At 32.9% G+C, this 12,535-nt stretch overlaps 6 protein-coding genes across 6 annotated transcripts; 5 read left to right on the top strand and 1 right to left on the bottom strand.

Moving 5' to 3' along the window:
• Positions 1-630: 630 nt before the first annotated feature.
• NAEGRDRAFT_68834 (uncharacterized protein) lies at positions 631-1,434 on the top strand (the record flags this gene model as incomplete). The annotated part of the gene is made up of 1 exon (XM_002675877.1): positions 631-1,434. One exon carries the CDS (start codon positions 631-633, stop codon positions 1,432-1,434), a length of 804 nt encoding a protein of 267 aa, XP_002675923.1.
• Positions 1,435-1,632: 198 nt separating this feature from the next.
• On the top strand, positions 1,633-2,711 carry NAEGRDRAFT_80123 (Short-chain dehydrogenase/reductase). Its single transcript, XM_002675876.1, has 2 exons — positions 1,633-1,807; positions 1,914-2,711. The coding sequence occupies exons 1-2, from the start codon at positions 1,648-1,650 to the stop codon at positions 2,687-2,689; spliced, it is 936 nt and encodes a 311-aa protein (XP_002675922.1). The 5' UTR covers positions 1,633-1,647; the 3' UTR covers positions 2,690-2,711.
• Positions 2,712-3,174: 463 nt separating this feature from the next.
• On the top strand, positions 3,175-3,516 carry NAEGRDRAFT_68832 (uncharacterized protein; the record flags this gene model as incomplete). The annotated part of the gene is made up of 1 exon (XM_002675875.1): positions 3,175-3,516. The coding sequence occupies one exon, from the start codon at positions 3,175-3,177 to the stop codon at positions 3,514-3,516; it is 342 nt and encodes a 113-aa protein (XP_002675921.1).
• A 224-nt stretch (positions 3,517-3,740) lies between these two features.
• On the top strand, positions 3,741-4,166 carry NAEGRDRAFT_68831 (uncharacterized protein; the record flags this gene model as incomplete). Its single annotated transcript, XM_002675874.1, has 1 exon — positions 3,741-4,166. One exon carries the CDS (start codon positions 3,741-3,743, stop codon positions 4,164-4,166), a length of 426 nt encoding a protein of 141 aa, XP_002675920.1.
• Positions 4,167-5,834: 1,668 nt separating this feature from the next.
• NAEGRDRAFT_727 (uncharacterized protein) lies at positions 5,835-7,691 on the bottom strand (the record flags this gene model as incomplete). The annotated part of the gene is made up of 2 exons (XM_002675798.1): positions 5,835-6,247; positions 6,317-7,691. Coding segments are annotated over 2 exons (1,788 nt in total), but the record flags the coding sequence as incomplete, so codon positions are not given.
• Positions 7,692-8,251: 560 nt separating this feature from the next.
• On the top strand, positions 8,252-11,678 carry NAEGRDRAFT_80122 (uncharacterized protein). Its single transcript, XM_002675873.1, has 4 exons — positions 8,252-8,263; positions 8,326-8,702; positions 8,891-9,031; positions 9,153-11,678. The coding sequence occupies exons 1-4, from the start codon at positions 8,253-8,255 to the stop codon at positions 11,552-11,554; spliced, it is 2,931 nt and encodes a 976-aa protein (XP_002675919.1). The 5' UTR covers position 8,252; the 3' UTR covers positions 11,555-11,678.
• The last annotated feature ends 857 nt before the right edge of the window (positions 11,679-12,535 follow it).

The raw sequence follows: 12,535 nt of genomic DNA, 5'->3' as shown, positions 1-12,535 counted from the left end.
GTTTGGGTATGTTTTTTTGATTCATGTTCATTATATATTTATTGTTATTAATATAACTGTAATCTTCATCATCATCGGAATGTATGCTATTGAATGTGTACCAATTAATTCTTGTGTTGATTTTAATAGATCAACCTTCAAGAGTGCCGAACATCAAATTAATAAAATTACTAGTGACGTATTGTTCCCACTCTCCAATTCTAGTCCACTTAGAGGAGATAAGCAATATGCTGATATGCACCATCATGAATGGTATGGAGAATTGGCTCAAGCAAATCAACAAATTGATGCATTACTCAAGAAGAAACAATTGGAATAAAATTAAAAATAAAAAAAATGTGTATTGTAGGGTGTATTCAATCATTTCACCCTTACTTCCCTTTCATTTTGGTTGACAATAGGTATGAGTTATTTTTGGATTTTTAAAAAATTAATTTTTTTTTGATTGAAAATTTTAGAGATGAAGATCCACTTAGATCTACAGGTGAAATTGATATCAGAGTAGATTCTCAAACAGGATTTAGAATTCTCTCATGTATTGATAAGAAAGAGGGAGGAACATGGATGGGGTTTGTTTTCATTTATTTTCCAAATTTAATTGTAAATAGTCTCAATTTAGATACAAAGAATATGGTTGTGTTGACAAATGTATTTGGTCCAACTGCAGATACAGATCATTTGATTTCTAGAGGATTTATTGTGAATGGAATTTGTTTATTTCCAAAAAAATTGAAATCCTCAATTGAAATTGAAGAATTAAGGAAAAATGTTCTCGATCAATATTTTGGAGAAGAAAAACACATGCGAGGATTTAACATTATTATGGGAAATCTGGATGGCGTAAATCCAATGTTTTACATGACCAATAGAGATGATCAAGCTCAAAATCTCCTAAACTATTACAAAATTGAGGAGATCAATAATGAGATTCACATTGTTTCAAATACATATTTGGATGATTGTAGGAATGAACTTTATAAGAAATACAAACTTGATCTTCTCAAGAATTTACTTGAAAAAACTGTGAAAGAAAATAGAGAAATCACAGATCCAGATGTAATGCTCCAAAAATTAGAAAAATGTATTACTAATAGATTCAGAGAACATTTCAAGGAGGAAGAACAAATTATCAATCACCTTACAAACATTGAACAACTGGATCATAGCAAAGACCCATCCCTGTTGAATCTGATTCCACAACACTTTATGAAAGACGGTGCTGGTCCTCTTCATTTCAGATCACGACTTGACTCACATTACAACATTTATGTAAATAAGACCTACTTTAAAACCAGATCCCAAACAATCATTCTAATGGATAATCAAGGAAATATTCATTACTATTACAGAGATACAGATCCATTATTCATGCCAGAAAATGACTCTGAAATCAATAAGAGCAATTCCATTCCATGGACTCATTTCAAAGTATAGTACATTATATTGACAAACCACTAAATAAGAGGACATCAAATGAACAGTCATCATCCTTACTATTCGTTGCAAAAGTATTACCCCCACCAACTGTCAATTTAATATTGAACCATCAATATGATTCACAATTTGTGGAGGTGTTTTGTGTGTGAAATATTTAAAAGTGTGAGATTCTCCATGAACAATTCAAGCAACGAGGATCGAAAATAAAAAATGTCTTGTTGTGGATTTTCCTGCGTCGTTTACACATTGGGTGTCATCCTTGGCCTTGTCTTGCTCAAGAAGGTTGTTGGTTTTATCTATGCTCACTTCATCTATAAGAATTCAACTAATTACAGAGGAAAGAATGTTTTGATTACTGGTGCTACTTCTGGTAGGTTTATTAGAGAGTGGTGTTTTTATTAATCATAATTGGCCGATTAATGATGACAATTAATTTCTGATGAAATATTATTAATTATATTATTATTAAATAATAGGTATCGGAGAAGGATTTGCTCATGAATTCAGTAGACGTGGAGCCAACGTTATTGTTGTTGCCAGAAACGAAGAAAAGGGACAAAACTTGAAGAATACTCTCGAAACCAAGTATAAGAATCAAGTTTCTATTGCTATTGTTGATTTCGAAAAGGCTTCAAGAGAAGAAATCAAACAAGCCTTGTTGAATGTTGTTGGTAACAACAAGGTTGATGTTTTGGTTAACAATGTTGGTATTAATAATACTAACAATTCTCCATTCCCATTCACTGAACAACCAGAAAGTGATTTTGATAAGCTTATCAAGGTTAACCTTCATTCAGTTTTGAGTGTTACCAGAGCTATTATGCCAATCATGAATGAAAGAGGTACTATTTTGAATCTTTCTTCATATACTGCTCAATATCCAACTCCATTGATGACTGTTTATGCTGCTACCAAGTCATTCATTAATGCTTTCAGTCTTGCTTTGAAATATGAAGCTCCAAAGATGGAAGTTTATGGTCTTTCTCCAATGTGGGTCAAGTCTGACATGACTATGGTTAGAAGAGCTACTTTGATGAAGCCAGAAGCTACTGTTTATGCTAGATCATGTGTTGATATTATTGGTTGTCCATTCGGTGTCAGCTATGGTTTGACTTCTGCTTACTGGCCACATGATTTGGTTGTCAGTTTGTTGGCTTTGGTTCCTGAATCATTCTTGATGAAGCAAATGAAGGGTTTCCTTTCTGGTCTCATGAAGAAGATGCAAAAGAAGGCTGAAGAAAAGAAACAATAAACTATCTCCATAACTTCTCAAACATTCATAATTTAATTCTCTTGTAAAAAACCAGAAAAAAAAATGTCCCAACAAGAAGAGGGTTTTTCTACAACAACTACTGGTTACATTTTTCCATCTCTATCGGAAATTAGACAATTGGTAGCAACAGACCAGGAATTTATTTCTAGTGTTGATTTATTTATTAGTAATTATTTACAGATTAGAAAATTATATTCTATTAAACAAGAATTTGACAGGGAGACAAACCACTTTAACATTGAACATTTATTGGATTTTGTAGAAAATAATGAATTTGATCATGGTTTTTGTTATATTTCCAGGTATTTATCCAATGATGGAAATGTAGTAAAATCAGTCAAGGATTGCATTCTTTCATTATTACAAACACATTTAATATATGAAATTGCAAAGTTAGTAATCAAAGTCATATTTAAACTCATTAAATTCATAATAGTAAGAATATTGGAGCTAGTAAAAAAGTAATGGAAAGAATTAATGAGGTTGTCAACTTGTTTCGTATAAATAATGGCCCGTATCATATGAGAGTGAAACAACTTCAAGCTGAATTTAAGGTTAGACAATTTGATTTTCAAGATGCCAAGGAAAAATTTATTAATTATCATACACAACACTTTTTACATCCCAAGTCACAAACAAGAATTGAAACATCACCCAATATGATTACAAAAAAGCCTAAATCAAATCAATCCAGACCTGATAAAGGAGCTATTGTCACAATTGGAGAGTCAAGTGATGTGCAATTTAAATCTATTTCTCAAATAGTTGATGAGGAATGCTTTGAGGAATTAGGAGGACAGATGTAATTAACGTAGAACTACCCACCCTTCAATCTCACATTTATTCTCAAACAACAGCAAACCAAAGTTCTACCTCGACGTCATATGCCTCAGCATCAACTTCTCAAACAATCAATGATACAGTGGATCATCCTAAGACACCAAAAAGAAAAACTGTGACAACAAGATTAGCTGAGGAATCTCCTCAAAAGAAATGCAAACCCTATCAATTCGATCAACATATTGTAATTATGAAAGAGAAAAACTTTTCACTATCACCAATACCTAAGAGAATTCCAGAAGTTCAAATTCCCATTGATAACTTGGTTGGATGTATTAAGGGAGCCGCCAAAATGGTTTTTTATAATAATAATCAAATTTGTTTAGTTGGATTGACCAAAAAAGAAGATGGAATTGGAATAGATGACCCTAAAATCAAGGATTATAAATCATTGGGATTGGAAAAGAAGAATCTTTCAAATGGAAATTTATATTTACACACATTTGGATCTTATACACTTGTGGGAGATACTTTTATTCCTAAATTTACATTGTTGGATTCATTCCAGAATATTAGATTGACTCTGGAGTTTTCAGATTTTTCATGCCAGAAAATAAGATCATTTACTCCTAGTTCGATAGATAAAAATGTTTGGTATCTATCAAGTGATCAGTAAGTATTGGTTTTACGGATTTAATTCGAATTTTTCAGTGGAAGAATTACTTGTGTGGTTTTCATGACCAATACGGCCCGTGCAGTTAGTGAGAAATTATTTGACAAATCAATTTATAAGATTAAATCTGTTAAAATAGATTCTAAAAAGGAATGTTTGATTATGCTTAGTGAAACAACAGTGAAATACACGTACATTGATTTAGTAGAAACAGATCCAGGGAATAAGAAAGCTGTTTTCAAAAAGTGTGATGAATTCTTCTTTCCTTGCATTCCAACGACAAACGCTTCGTACAATAATATTCAACGAGTAGATGTTGGAAAGGTTTTGATTCAGAATTCAGGATGTATTTTTATTTTCAACACCATTACTGAAAAGATTGAACTAGTTGCAGATTTTACTTCAAGAAAAAACAAACATCAAATACTTCATTCACTAGTTGATGGCAAGAAAATCTTGTTTGTAGAATATTTACCAGAGGAAAAAATCTCAATAATCAACAAGATTGATATTGAAGAAAATTACAAAGTGGTTTCAAGAGTCAAAATTGGGAAGAAAGTTATTTTTATTCACAAACATGACTCATCAGACCAATATTTGTTGGTATTTTATAATAGTGTTGGAGTTTTAACTTTAAATTAGTCCATCAAGCTCATCATTATCATCAATAAGTCTTTTAGAATTATTTCCAGAGCTATTGGATGGTTTGGTTGGGGTTGCGTCTAGTAAGAAGCTGGTATCATCTCCTAACGTAAACGATTCTGGTAATTCAAATGAATCATCCTTTTGAGGTTGATCTGTAGCTGGTTGAGCTGGTCGTGGAGGTTGTTGAAATTGTTGGGGTGGAGGTTGTTGAGCTACTTGATTAGTTCGTGAACCAAGATTAGATAATAAACTTCTACCTCTTCCTGTTTGTGGAGTTGCTTGTTGGGCTGGTTTTGTAGGCTGTTGTTGATTATTGGTTACTGGAGGAATAATATCTTGAGGAGTTTGTCTGGAAGGTGGTTTTGAAGGGGGTGGATTTATACTAGGGATATTATCTTTTGGTTGCTGTACATTTTGTTGTTGTGGAGGTGGTGAAGGTTTGTTAAATTGGACAGAAGAGGAGGTTTTTTCAACAATTGGTGGAGCTTGAGGTTTTTGTAAAATAGACCTTGGTGGCTCAATAGGTTTTGGAGGTTGAGGGAGCTCTGATGTTTCCAAATCCTTTCCCTTAGATCTCAAATGCTCTTTAAAATTGTTTAGGTTACGATTTGAAGGAAGAGAAGGTGTTCTATGAATATCATTTTCTACTTCTTCTAGATCTTGGGTTGAGAAGACACTTTTCTTCTTTTTTTGTGGAGATCGATAATCCTCTTCAGGCTCTTCCTGGTGATGCTCAATTTTACGTTTGGATGATCCTTGATTAGGTTTTGTTGGAGTTCTCACAGCATGACTGGTAACTTGTTCAGGTTGAGGTTCATCATCAGTAAAACCAAAATCAACTTGGTCATCATCATCGTCTATTAAGGGTTCATCCACTCTTTCTTCTCTTTGAGTGGCTTGTTGTGTTGGTTTCTTTTGTGTGATTTGTTGTCTTTGATTTTGAGGAGGCATTGAAAAATTAACAGTTCTAGGATCTTGTAAACCAATACCTAACTTGAAAAGAACCATTTCAATATAACCCTTATAATCACTATCTGGATCGTCTGGGAAATTAGAATGAAGTACAGATGAAACATTCAGTAAAGATGAAGTATTGGAAGAAATATCAACAGTTAATACAGACATTACAGCATCTTGGACAGTAACCTCTTTTCTACACATGAGTCTGGCATGAGCTTGGGCTAATCTAACTAAAGACTCAAGCAAACGAATAGTTGTTCTTGCAGCAACTCTTCTGTCAGCTCTTCTTTGAAGTCTATAGTATTCTGTTAAGATTCTACCACTTTCTGGCGGTATTTGTGGATGATATTCTGATTTGATATAGGAAATATAAGCTCTCAACTTATCAAATGACCATAACTGAGAATCTTCCTCTTCCATTTGTTGCTCATTGAGAATGAATGATGAAACTCTATTGTCCCACTCTTCATCTTGGGAATCTAAAAGTACAAGTACAATGTCAAAACGACTCAACAATGGACTAGCAAGTGCACAATTTACAGAAATACTTGCTTCCAAATCATACTTTCCCTTTGGATTACATGCTGCCAAAACAGTTGTTCTCGTATTCAATTTACAAACTAAACCAGCTTTTGCAATACTGAGGGTTTGTTGTTCCATAGCTTCGTGAATGGTTACTCTGTCATGTTCTCTGATAGCATCAAATTCATCAATGCAACAAACTCCTCCATCAGCCAAAACAAGAGCACCTGCTTCAAGGGCCCAATCTCCTCCAGACTCTTTTGAAGCCATAACTGTCAGACCGGCACTAGTTGTACCAATTCCATTTGTCATTACATATCTGGGACTCAATTTAGAGGCATATTTCAAAAATTGACTTTTTCCAGTACCTGGATCACCAACAATCAATAAATGTGACTCTCCTCTAATACGTGTATTATTCTTTTTCATTGGTACTCCTCCAATAATAGTCAACGCAACTGCCAACTTGACAAAGTACAATCCAAATAATTGAGGGCACATACTCTTCAAAATTAAGCTTCTTCCTGCCAATGGATTCTCCTTATACTTTTCCCAAAAGTGTTTAAATTCTGATTTCAATTCTTCTGTAACGTTCATTGCACTCTTCTTTTCATTTCCAATACGAATGTGATTACTCCATACAGCCATATCAACACCACATCTAGCATCGTTTTTAAAAGTTTTCCATCTTCTGAAAGGTATTCCTGTTAAAATTACATCATCTCCAGCTTTTACAACATCCACTAAATCATCTTCCAAAACTACAAGAATGGAACGAGGAATTGAACCAACATGTAGTTGTGAAATTTTGTCTTGAATTTTGATTTCCTGATAATCTCTACAAACAATTTCATCCTCTCTCGAAATAAATGATTTTCCTCCACAATCTTCAATTGGGCATTGTGTTGGTTTCGTTATACTATTAAATTGTTCTCTATCTGCAACAATATCAAATGACTTTTTACACTTTTTACAAATATAAATCTTCTTATACTCCAACATTTTGATAGGCCCTGTTTTAATGACAGTACCACTGACAGAAATTAATCTATTAGCGTCACAACTCCTCACAGATCTCACTGATGTTTTTGTTACTTCGGAACATTGTGGTAACGTATGAAGTCTAACATGCACAAATGTTTTCAATTTAAATTGTTCCTTCATAACTTCTTGTTTTTCAATGTGACGTTGCTGTGTTTTAATCAGTGCTCTCTCAAAAATAGGAATTAATTCTGTTGGGTATGATAATAAAATTGATCCAATTTCAATATTTGCAGACATGAAATGTGAAACATCAATAAATACACTATAGTGAATTGTATCATCATTTGTTAGAGTGAGAGGAGGACACAAAATATCTCTAATATCTTGCAAGTGATACTTTTCCAAGTAGGCAATCATCACACGTTCAATATCATTCTCCGATTTATCACCAATATTAAAAGCACACCACTGATTAGTACTATTCGATGATCCTACACTACCACCACCCGAAGATGATCCATTACTGCTTCGGTTAGCAAAATTTAATCGCTCCCGAACAATTAAACTCTCATTTCCTGCATTATCGTTTTCATCAGCATCGTCGTCATCATCATAATTAATATTCCTCTTCTTTGGTGGCATTTTTTTTCTTTTAAAAATTGGAAAATTAAAACGCAAGACTTTAACAGTGAGGACTTATTTGTTGTAAAAGTTCGCTATTTTTAACAAGAAAGCCTCGAGGCTTGGAATTTACAGTGTAAACATTGATGAATAAAAATGGCGCCAAATGATTCGTTCGAATCATACTACTAGTTTGATATTAGAAGAAAATTTGTGAACGAACAAAAAACTCAAGTAAAATTGAACAAGATCCATTTGACGCATTCCTTTCTATTTATTCGTTCTGTCATGTCATTTTTGAAGGCAGCCGTTACCAATCAACAAAGTCACTTGTCAAATTTTCAACAGAAGAAAAAAATGACATCAAGGTAACGTATTATTCTAATGTTATCACAAAACTAAACATTATAAACTTATTCGAAACCATTAGAAACTTGTCATTTAAACTATTAATTGTACTACTTTGCAGTATACTTATTGCAAATTCCATCTATTGTAAATCCTACAATCCATTTACTAAACCGCGTGCTAAAAGATTATCATCTCTTCCATCAACAGTTTCAGGACGTAAAGTTTATGGATTTGGTTCAAATGCTGCTGGTCAATTAGGACAAGAAAATTACTACATTCCACAAGCTATTGATACTTTCAAAGGAAAGAATGTTTCTTTTGTTTGCGCTCAACAAGATGATTCTGGTTCAAATGTTAGAGTTTTCTTTGTTGTATCCGAAACTACAGGAGAAAGTAAATTATATGGAATGGGTTCAAGTACAAACACACTCTCATCAACTGTTAATTATTTATTAGGTATGTTTGTTGTTATTAGAATGTAATAATAATTGATGAAAATTTGCAACAAATTGTGTAATATCACATTCACTCACTCACATACGTATATTATTATTATTATTTGTGATTATTTAAAATTGTGTGATTATAATTGTGATGAATATAATGATTATTTTTGAATGATAATACTAATAATAATAATTTAGGTTTGAATACTACTTCTAGTTTCACAGTTCCACAATTGATTGCTTCCTACAGTGTTGGTATTAAATCATTGGCCTGTGGTACTGAACATGTTATCTATCTTTTGAATAATGGAAATTCGGATCTTTATGGTTTTGGTAATAGTATGTAATCTATTTTATATGATCATTTGTTAACATATCATTTTCAAATATTTGATTGCATTTGAAAACTTGACATTTATTGTGTTAAAATTATTATTTATGTATCCATGAATTTAAATAGACAATTATCAACAACTTGGTAAAGGTTTTGATTATTTGGTTGCTCCAACTAATCTCACAATTATGGATAGTGTGCCAACTCTCAAATTAGCCAAAGTATTTGCATTTGGATATTCTTCATTTGGTATTCAAATTAGTACTAATTTATTATATGGATGGGGTGATAATGCATTCCAAAAGATGGGTATTACTGATTATATTGTTCAAGCTCCAACACTTTTAGGTACTTCCTATTATACTACAGTTCAAAAAGTTGTTGGTTATTCTCGTTCCATGTTTGTTTTGACAACTGATGGTAAACTCTTTGCTGGTGGTTCAAATGATGAAGGTGTTTTGGGTATTAATGGTACTTCTATCACTCAACAAGCTACTCCAGTTCAAGTTCAATTGAATGGTGAAACTGTTTTAGATATTTCAGTTTACAAATTGGGTGCTTTGGCTTCAACTAATCAAAACAAGGTATATTTCTGGGGTAAGAATGATATGGCTTCATTCTGTACTTCAACTACTAGCTCATATTATCCAGTTCAAGTTTCATCTGCTTTATTCTCACCTTCTTTATCTACAACTATTACTCAAATTACCACTGCTTATCAACATTCTGTTTTATTGACATCTTCTGGTGATGTTTATGTTTGTGGTGACAATTCTGAAGGTCAATTGGGTTTAAATCCATGGTCTTCTTCAGTTACTGGAGCTGTTAAGAGTTCAACAACTGTTCCAAGTGGAAAAACTGCCTCATACATTTTAGCAGTTTCCTCAAAGAATACTTTCGTATTAACTACTGATAATGGTGTTTATAGTATGGGTAAGATTTCCACAACTGGTGATCAAGTTTACTATACTTCTCCAACTGTTTTGAGTACCATTGCATCAAATGTTCAATTTGATCATGTTTATGCTAGTAATGGTGTTTCATTTGCTACTGAATATTTGACTGGTAAGACTTGGGCATGGGGTAGTAATAGATCTCCATACAATTTCTTAAATCCAAACATTTATATTGATCAACAAGTTCCACGTGCTATTCCTGAATTGAATTCTTACAATGTTACTGGTATTTCAATTGGTTATGGTACTTATTCATCAAAAGTACAAACAACTGTCTTTTTCATGACCAATGTTTCAACTCTCGTTCTTGCCATGGGTAGTAACTCAAATGGTCAAATGGGTCTTGGTACTGGAACATCAACTTCAAACGTTACACTCATTCCACGTACTATTCAATATGAAAACGGTACCATTGTCATTGAATCAGTTTCATGTGGTGCCATTCACACAATTATGAAAGCTAGAAGAACTACAGCAACTACCATGTCACTTTTCGTTATGGGTGGTAACAGTAGAGGTCAAATTGCTAACGTTGAAAAGGAAGCTCCAATTCGTTTGTCAACCAATACTGTCGTTATGGCTGCTGCTGGTCCATTCCATTCAACTTATGTTTCATATGAATCAAAGGGTGGTTCTGGTACTACAAGAACTTATTTCAATAGAGTTTATGGTACTGGTGATAGTACTTATGGTCAATTAGGTTTCGGTGCTTTGACTGCTAGTTCAAGTTTCCGTGAAATTGGTAATGTGAATAGTAATTCTAACAGTAATTCTGTTGGTACATTTACAAACATTACAACAATTACTAACATTATTACAAGTGCTGACTCTACATTTATTGTAACAAGTGTTGGTGTTTATGTTGTTGGTGATAATACTTATGGTCAATTGGGTTTAGATCCAAATCTCAATGGTTCTAGAATTACTACACCAGTTTTGAATCCAAGTATTCCAATTACTGCTGTCAAGATTGTTATTTCTCAACCTGATGGTTATTATGCTGGTTTCTTAACAGCTAGTGGTGCAGTTTACATGTTTGGTTTGAATGATAAGGGTCAATTGGGTTTAGGTCATCAAAATAATGTTTATACTCCAACTAAGGTTCCAATTCCAAATGGAGAACTTGCCATTGATGTTGCTTTAGGTACAGAACATTCATTAATCATTACAGGTACTAAACCATGTCCTGGAGATTGTAACTATAAGGGTACTTGTGATCCAGTTACAGGTTTCTGTACATGTGAAGATTCATTCACTGGATTTGATTGTGATTTGTACAATTGTGTTGATCCAAAATGTAATGGTCATGGTACTTGTGATACTTCAATTGGTATTTGTACTTGTGATGATTCTTACTCTGGTGTCAGTTGTGAACGTAGAAAATGTCCAAATGATTGTAATGGTAATGGATTATGTTCAAGTGAAGGTGTTTGTCAATGTTTCACTGGTTACACTCAAAAGATTGATTGTGCTACTCCAGATGCTGGTTTGAAATCTTTTGATGCCAAGTCAATTGTCACTTTAATTCTTATTGCATTATCTGTTGTTTTATTATTTACAAATAGAAATTAATAGTATACTACATACCAGTGTATTATGAATATGGAATAGATTTATTCATTTTTGTATCCCTTTTTTATATATTTAAGAAATTTAGAATATTATTGTATCATCATTAAAAATTATAGTTTAATTCAAAATGATTATAGAGTGTTTATTTTTTGCTAGGAGAATGAATATTTAGCGGACTAGAGTAGAGAGATAATTAATTTTATTCGCTTTGAACAATGGAAAGTAATATTCGAAATGGTACAAATTCAAAGAGTGCACTTGTTGATATTTTTGTAAAGCAAACGTTAATGGAAAGTAGAACAACTTTTAATGAGTGCATGTATTAAATAGTAAACTTTACAATCACCTCATTGTAAACTATTACAAAAAACCAAGTCAAAGCTAGTAAAATCTGCGTTTTCGGTGCAAGAGATTCACGACAAACCAACATGGATGTGCATATCCATTGATGCTTCTATTCAACCTTATTTGAAAAACCTCTTGTTTCGTTGCCGGTCTTAATATAGAAGGTAAGTTATAAAAATTGTATGAAGGATGTTCGAAACCTCAATTGTACATATTACCGGTTGTTTCAGTTTTTGAATTTAAAGGATCACTGCTCTCTTGTTCATCCTCTTCAACAAATAACAACAAAAAAAACTAACTATTCGAAATGTCTTCCACTCAAACTATTGTCATGATGATGCTCTTGGCCTGCATCATGTTCTTCTTTGCCTCTCCAATTAACGCTCAATATCACGAATCTGAAGTTTATGCTGGTGCTCCTGAACAAGGTTTCGCTGCTATCTTGTTGATTGCTATCTTGGCTGTCTTTGGTTTCGTTTTCTAAATGGACGAAAGTTGCTTGTAAATTGAAATGTATCATTAATAATAAACATATTGTTTATTTAGATGGAGACAATACATCTTCATCATATGTAAATAATTGAATTTGTTATTATTATTTTATTGGATAATCTTGTTATTGAACGAATGTCGGTT

This window comes from Naegleria gruberi, assembly GCF_000004985.1.
Source record: "Naegleria gruberi genomic scaffold NAEGRscaffold_31, whole genome shotgun sequence".
In the NCBI taxonomy this organism is placed as follows: domain Eukaryota; phylum Heterolobosea; class Eutetramitea; order Acrasida; family Naegleriidae; genus Naegleria; species Naegleria gruberi.
This window is presented reverse-complemented; position numbering and strand designations above follow the sequence as displayed.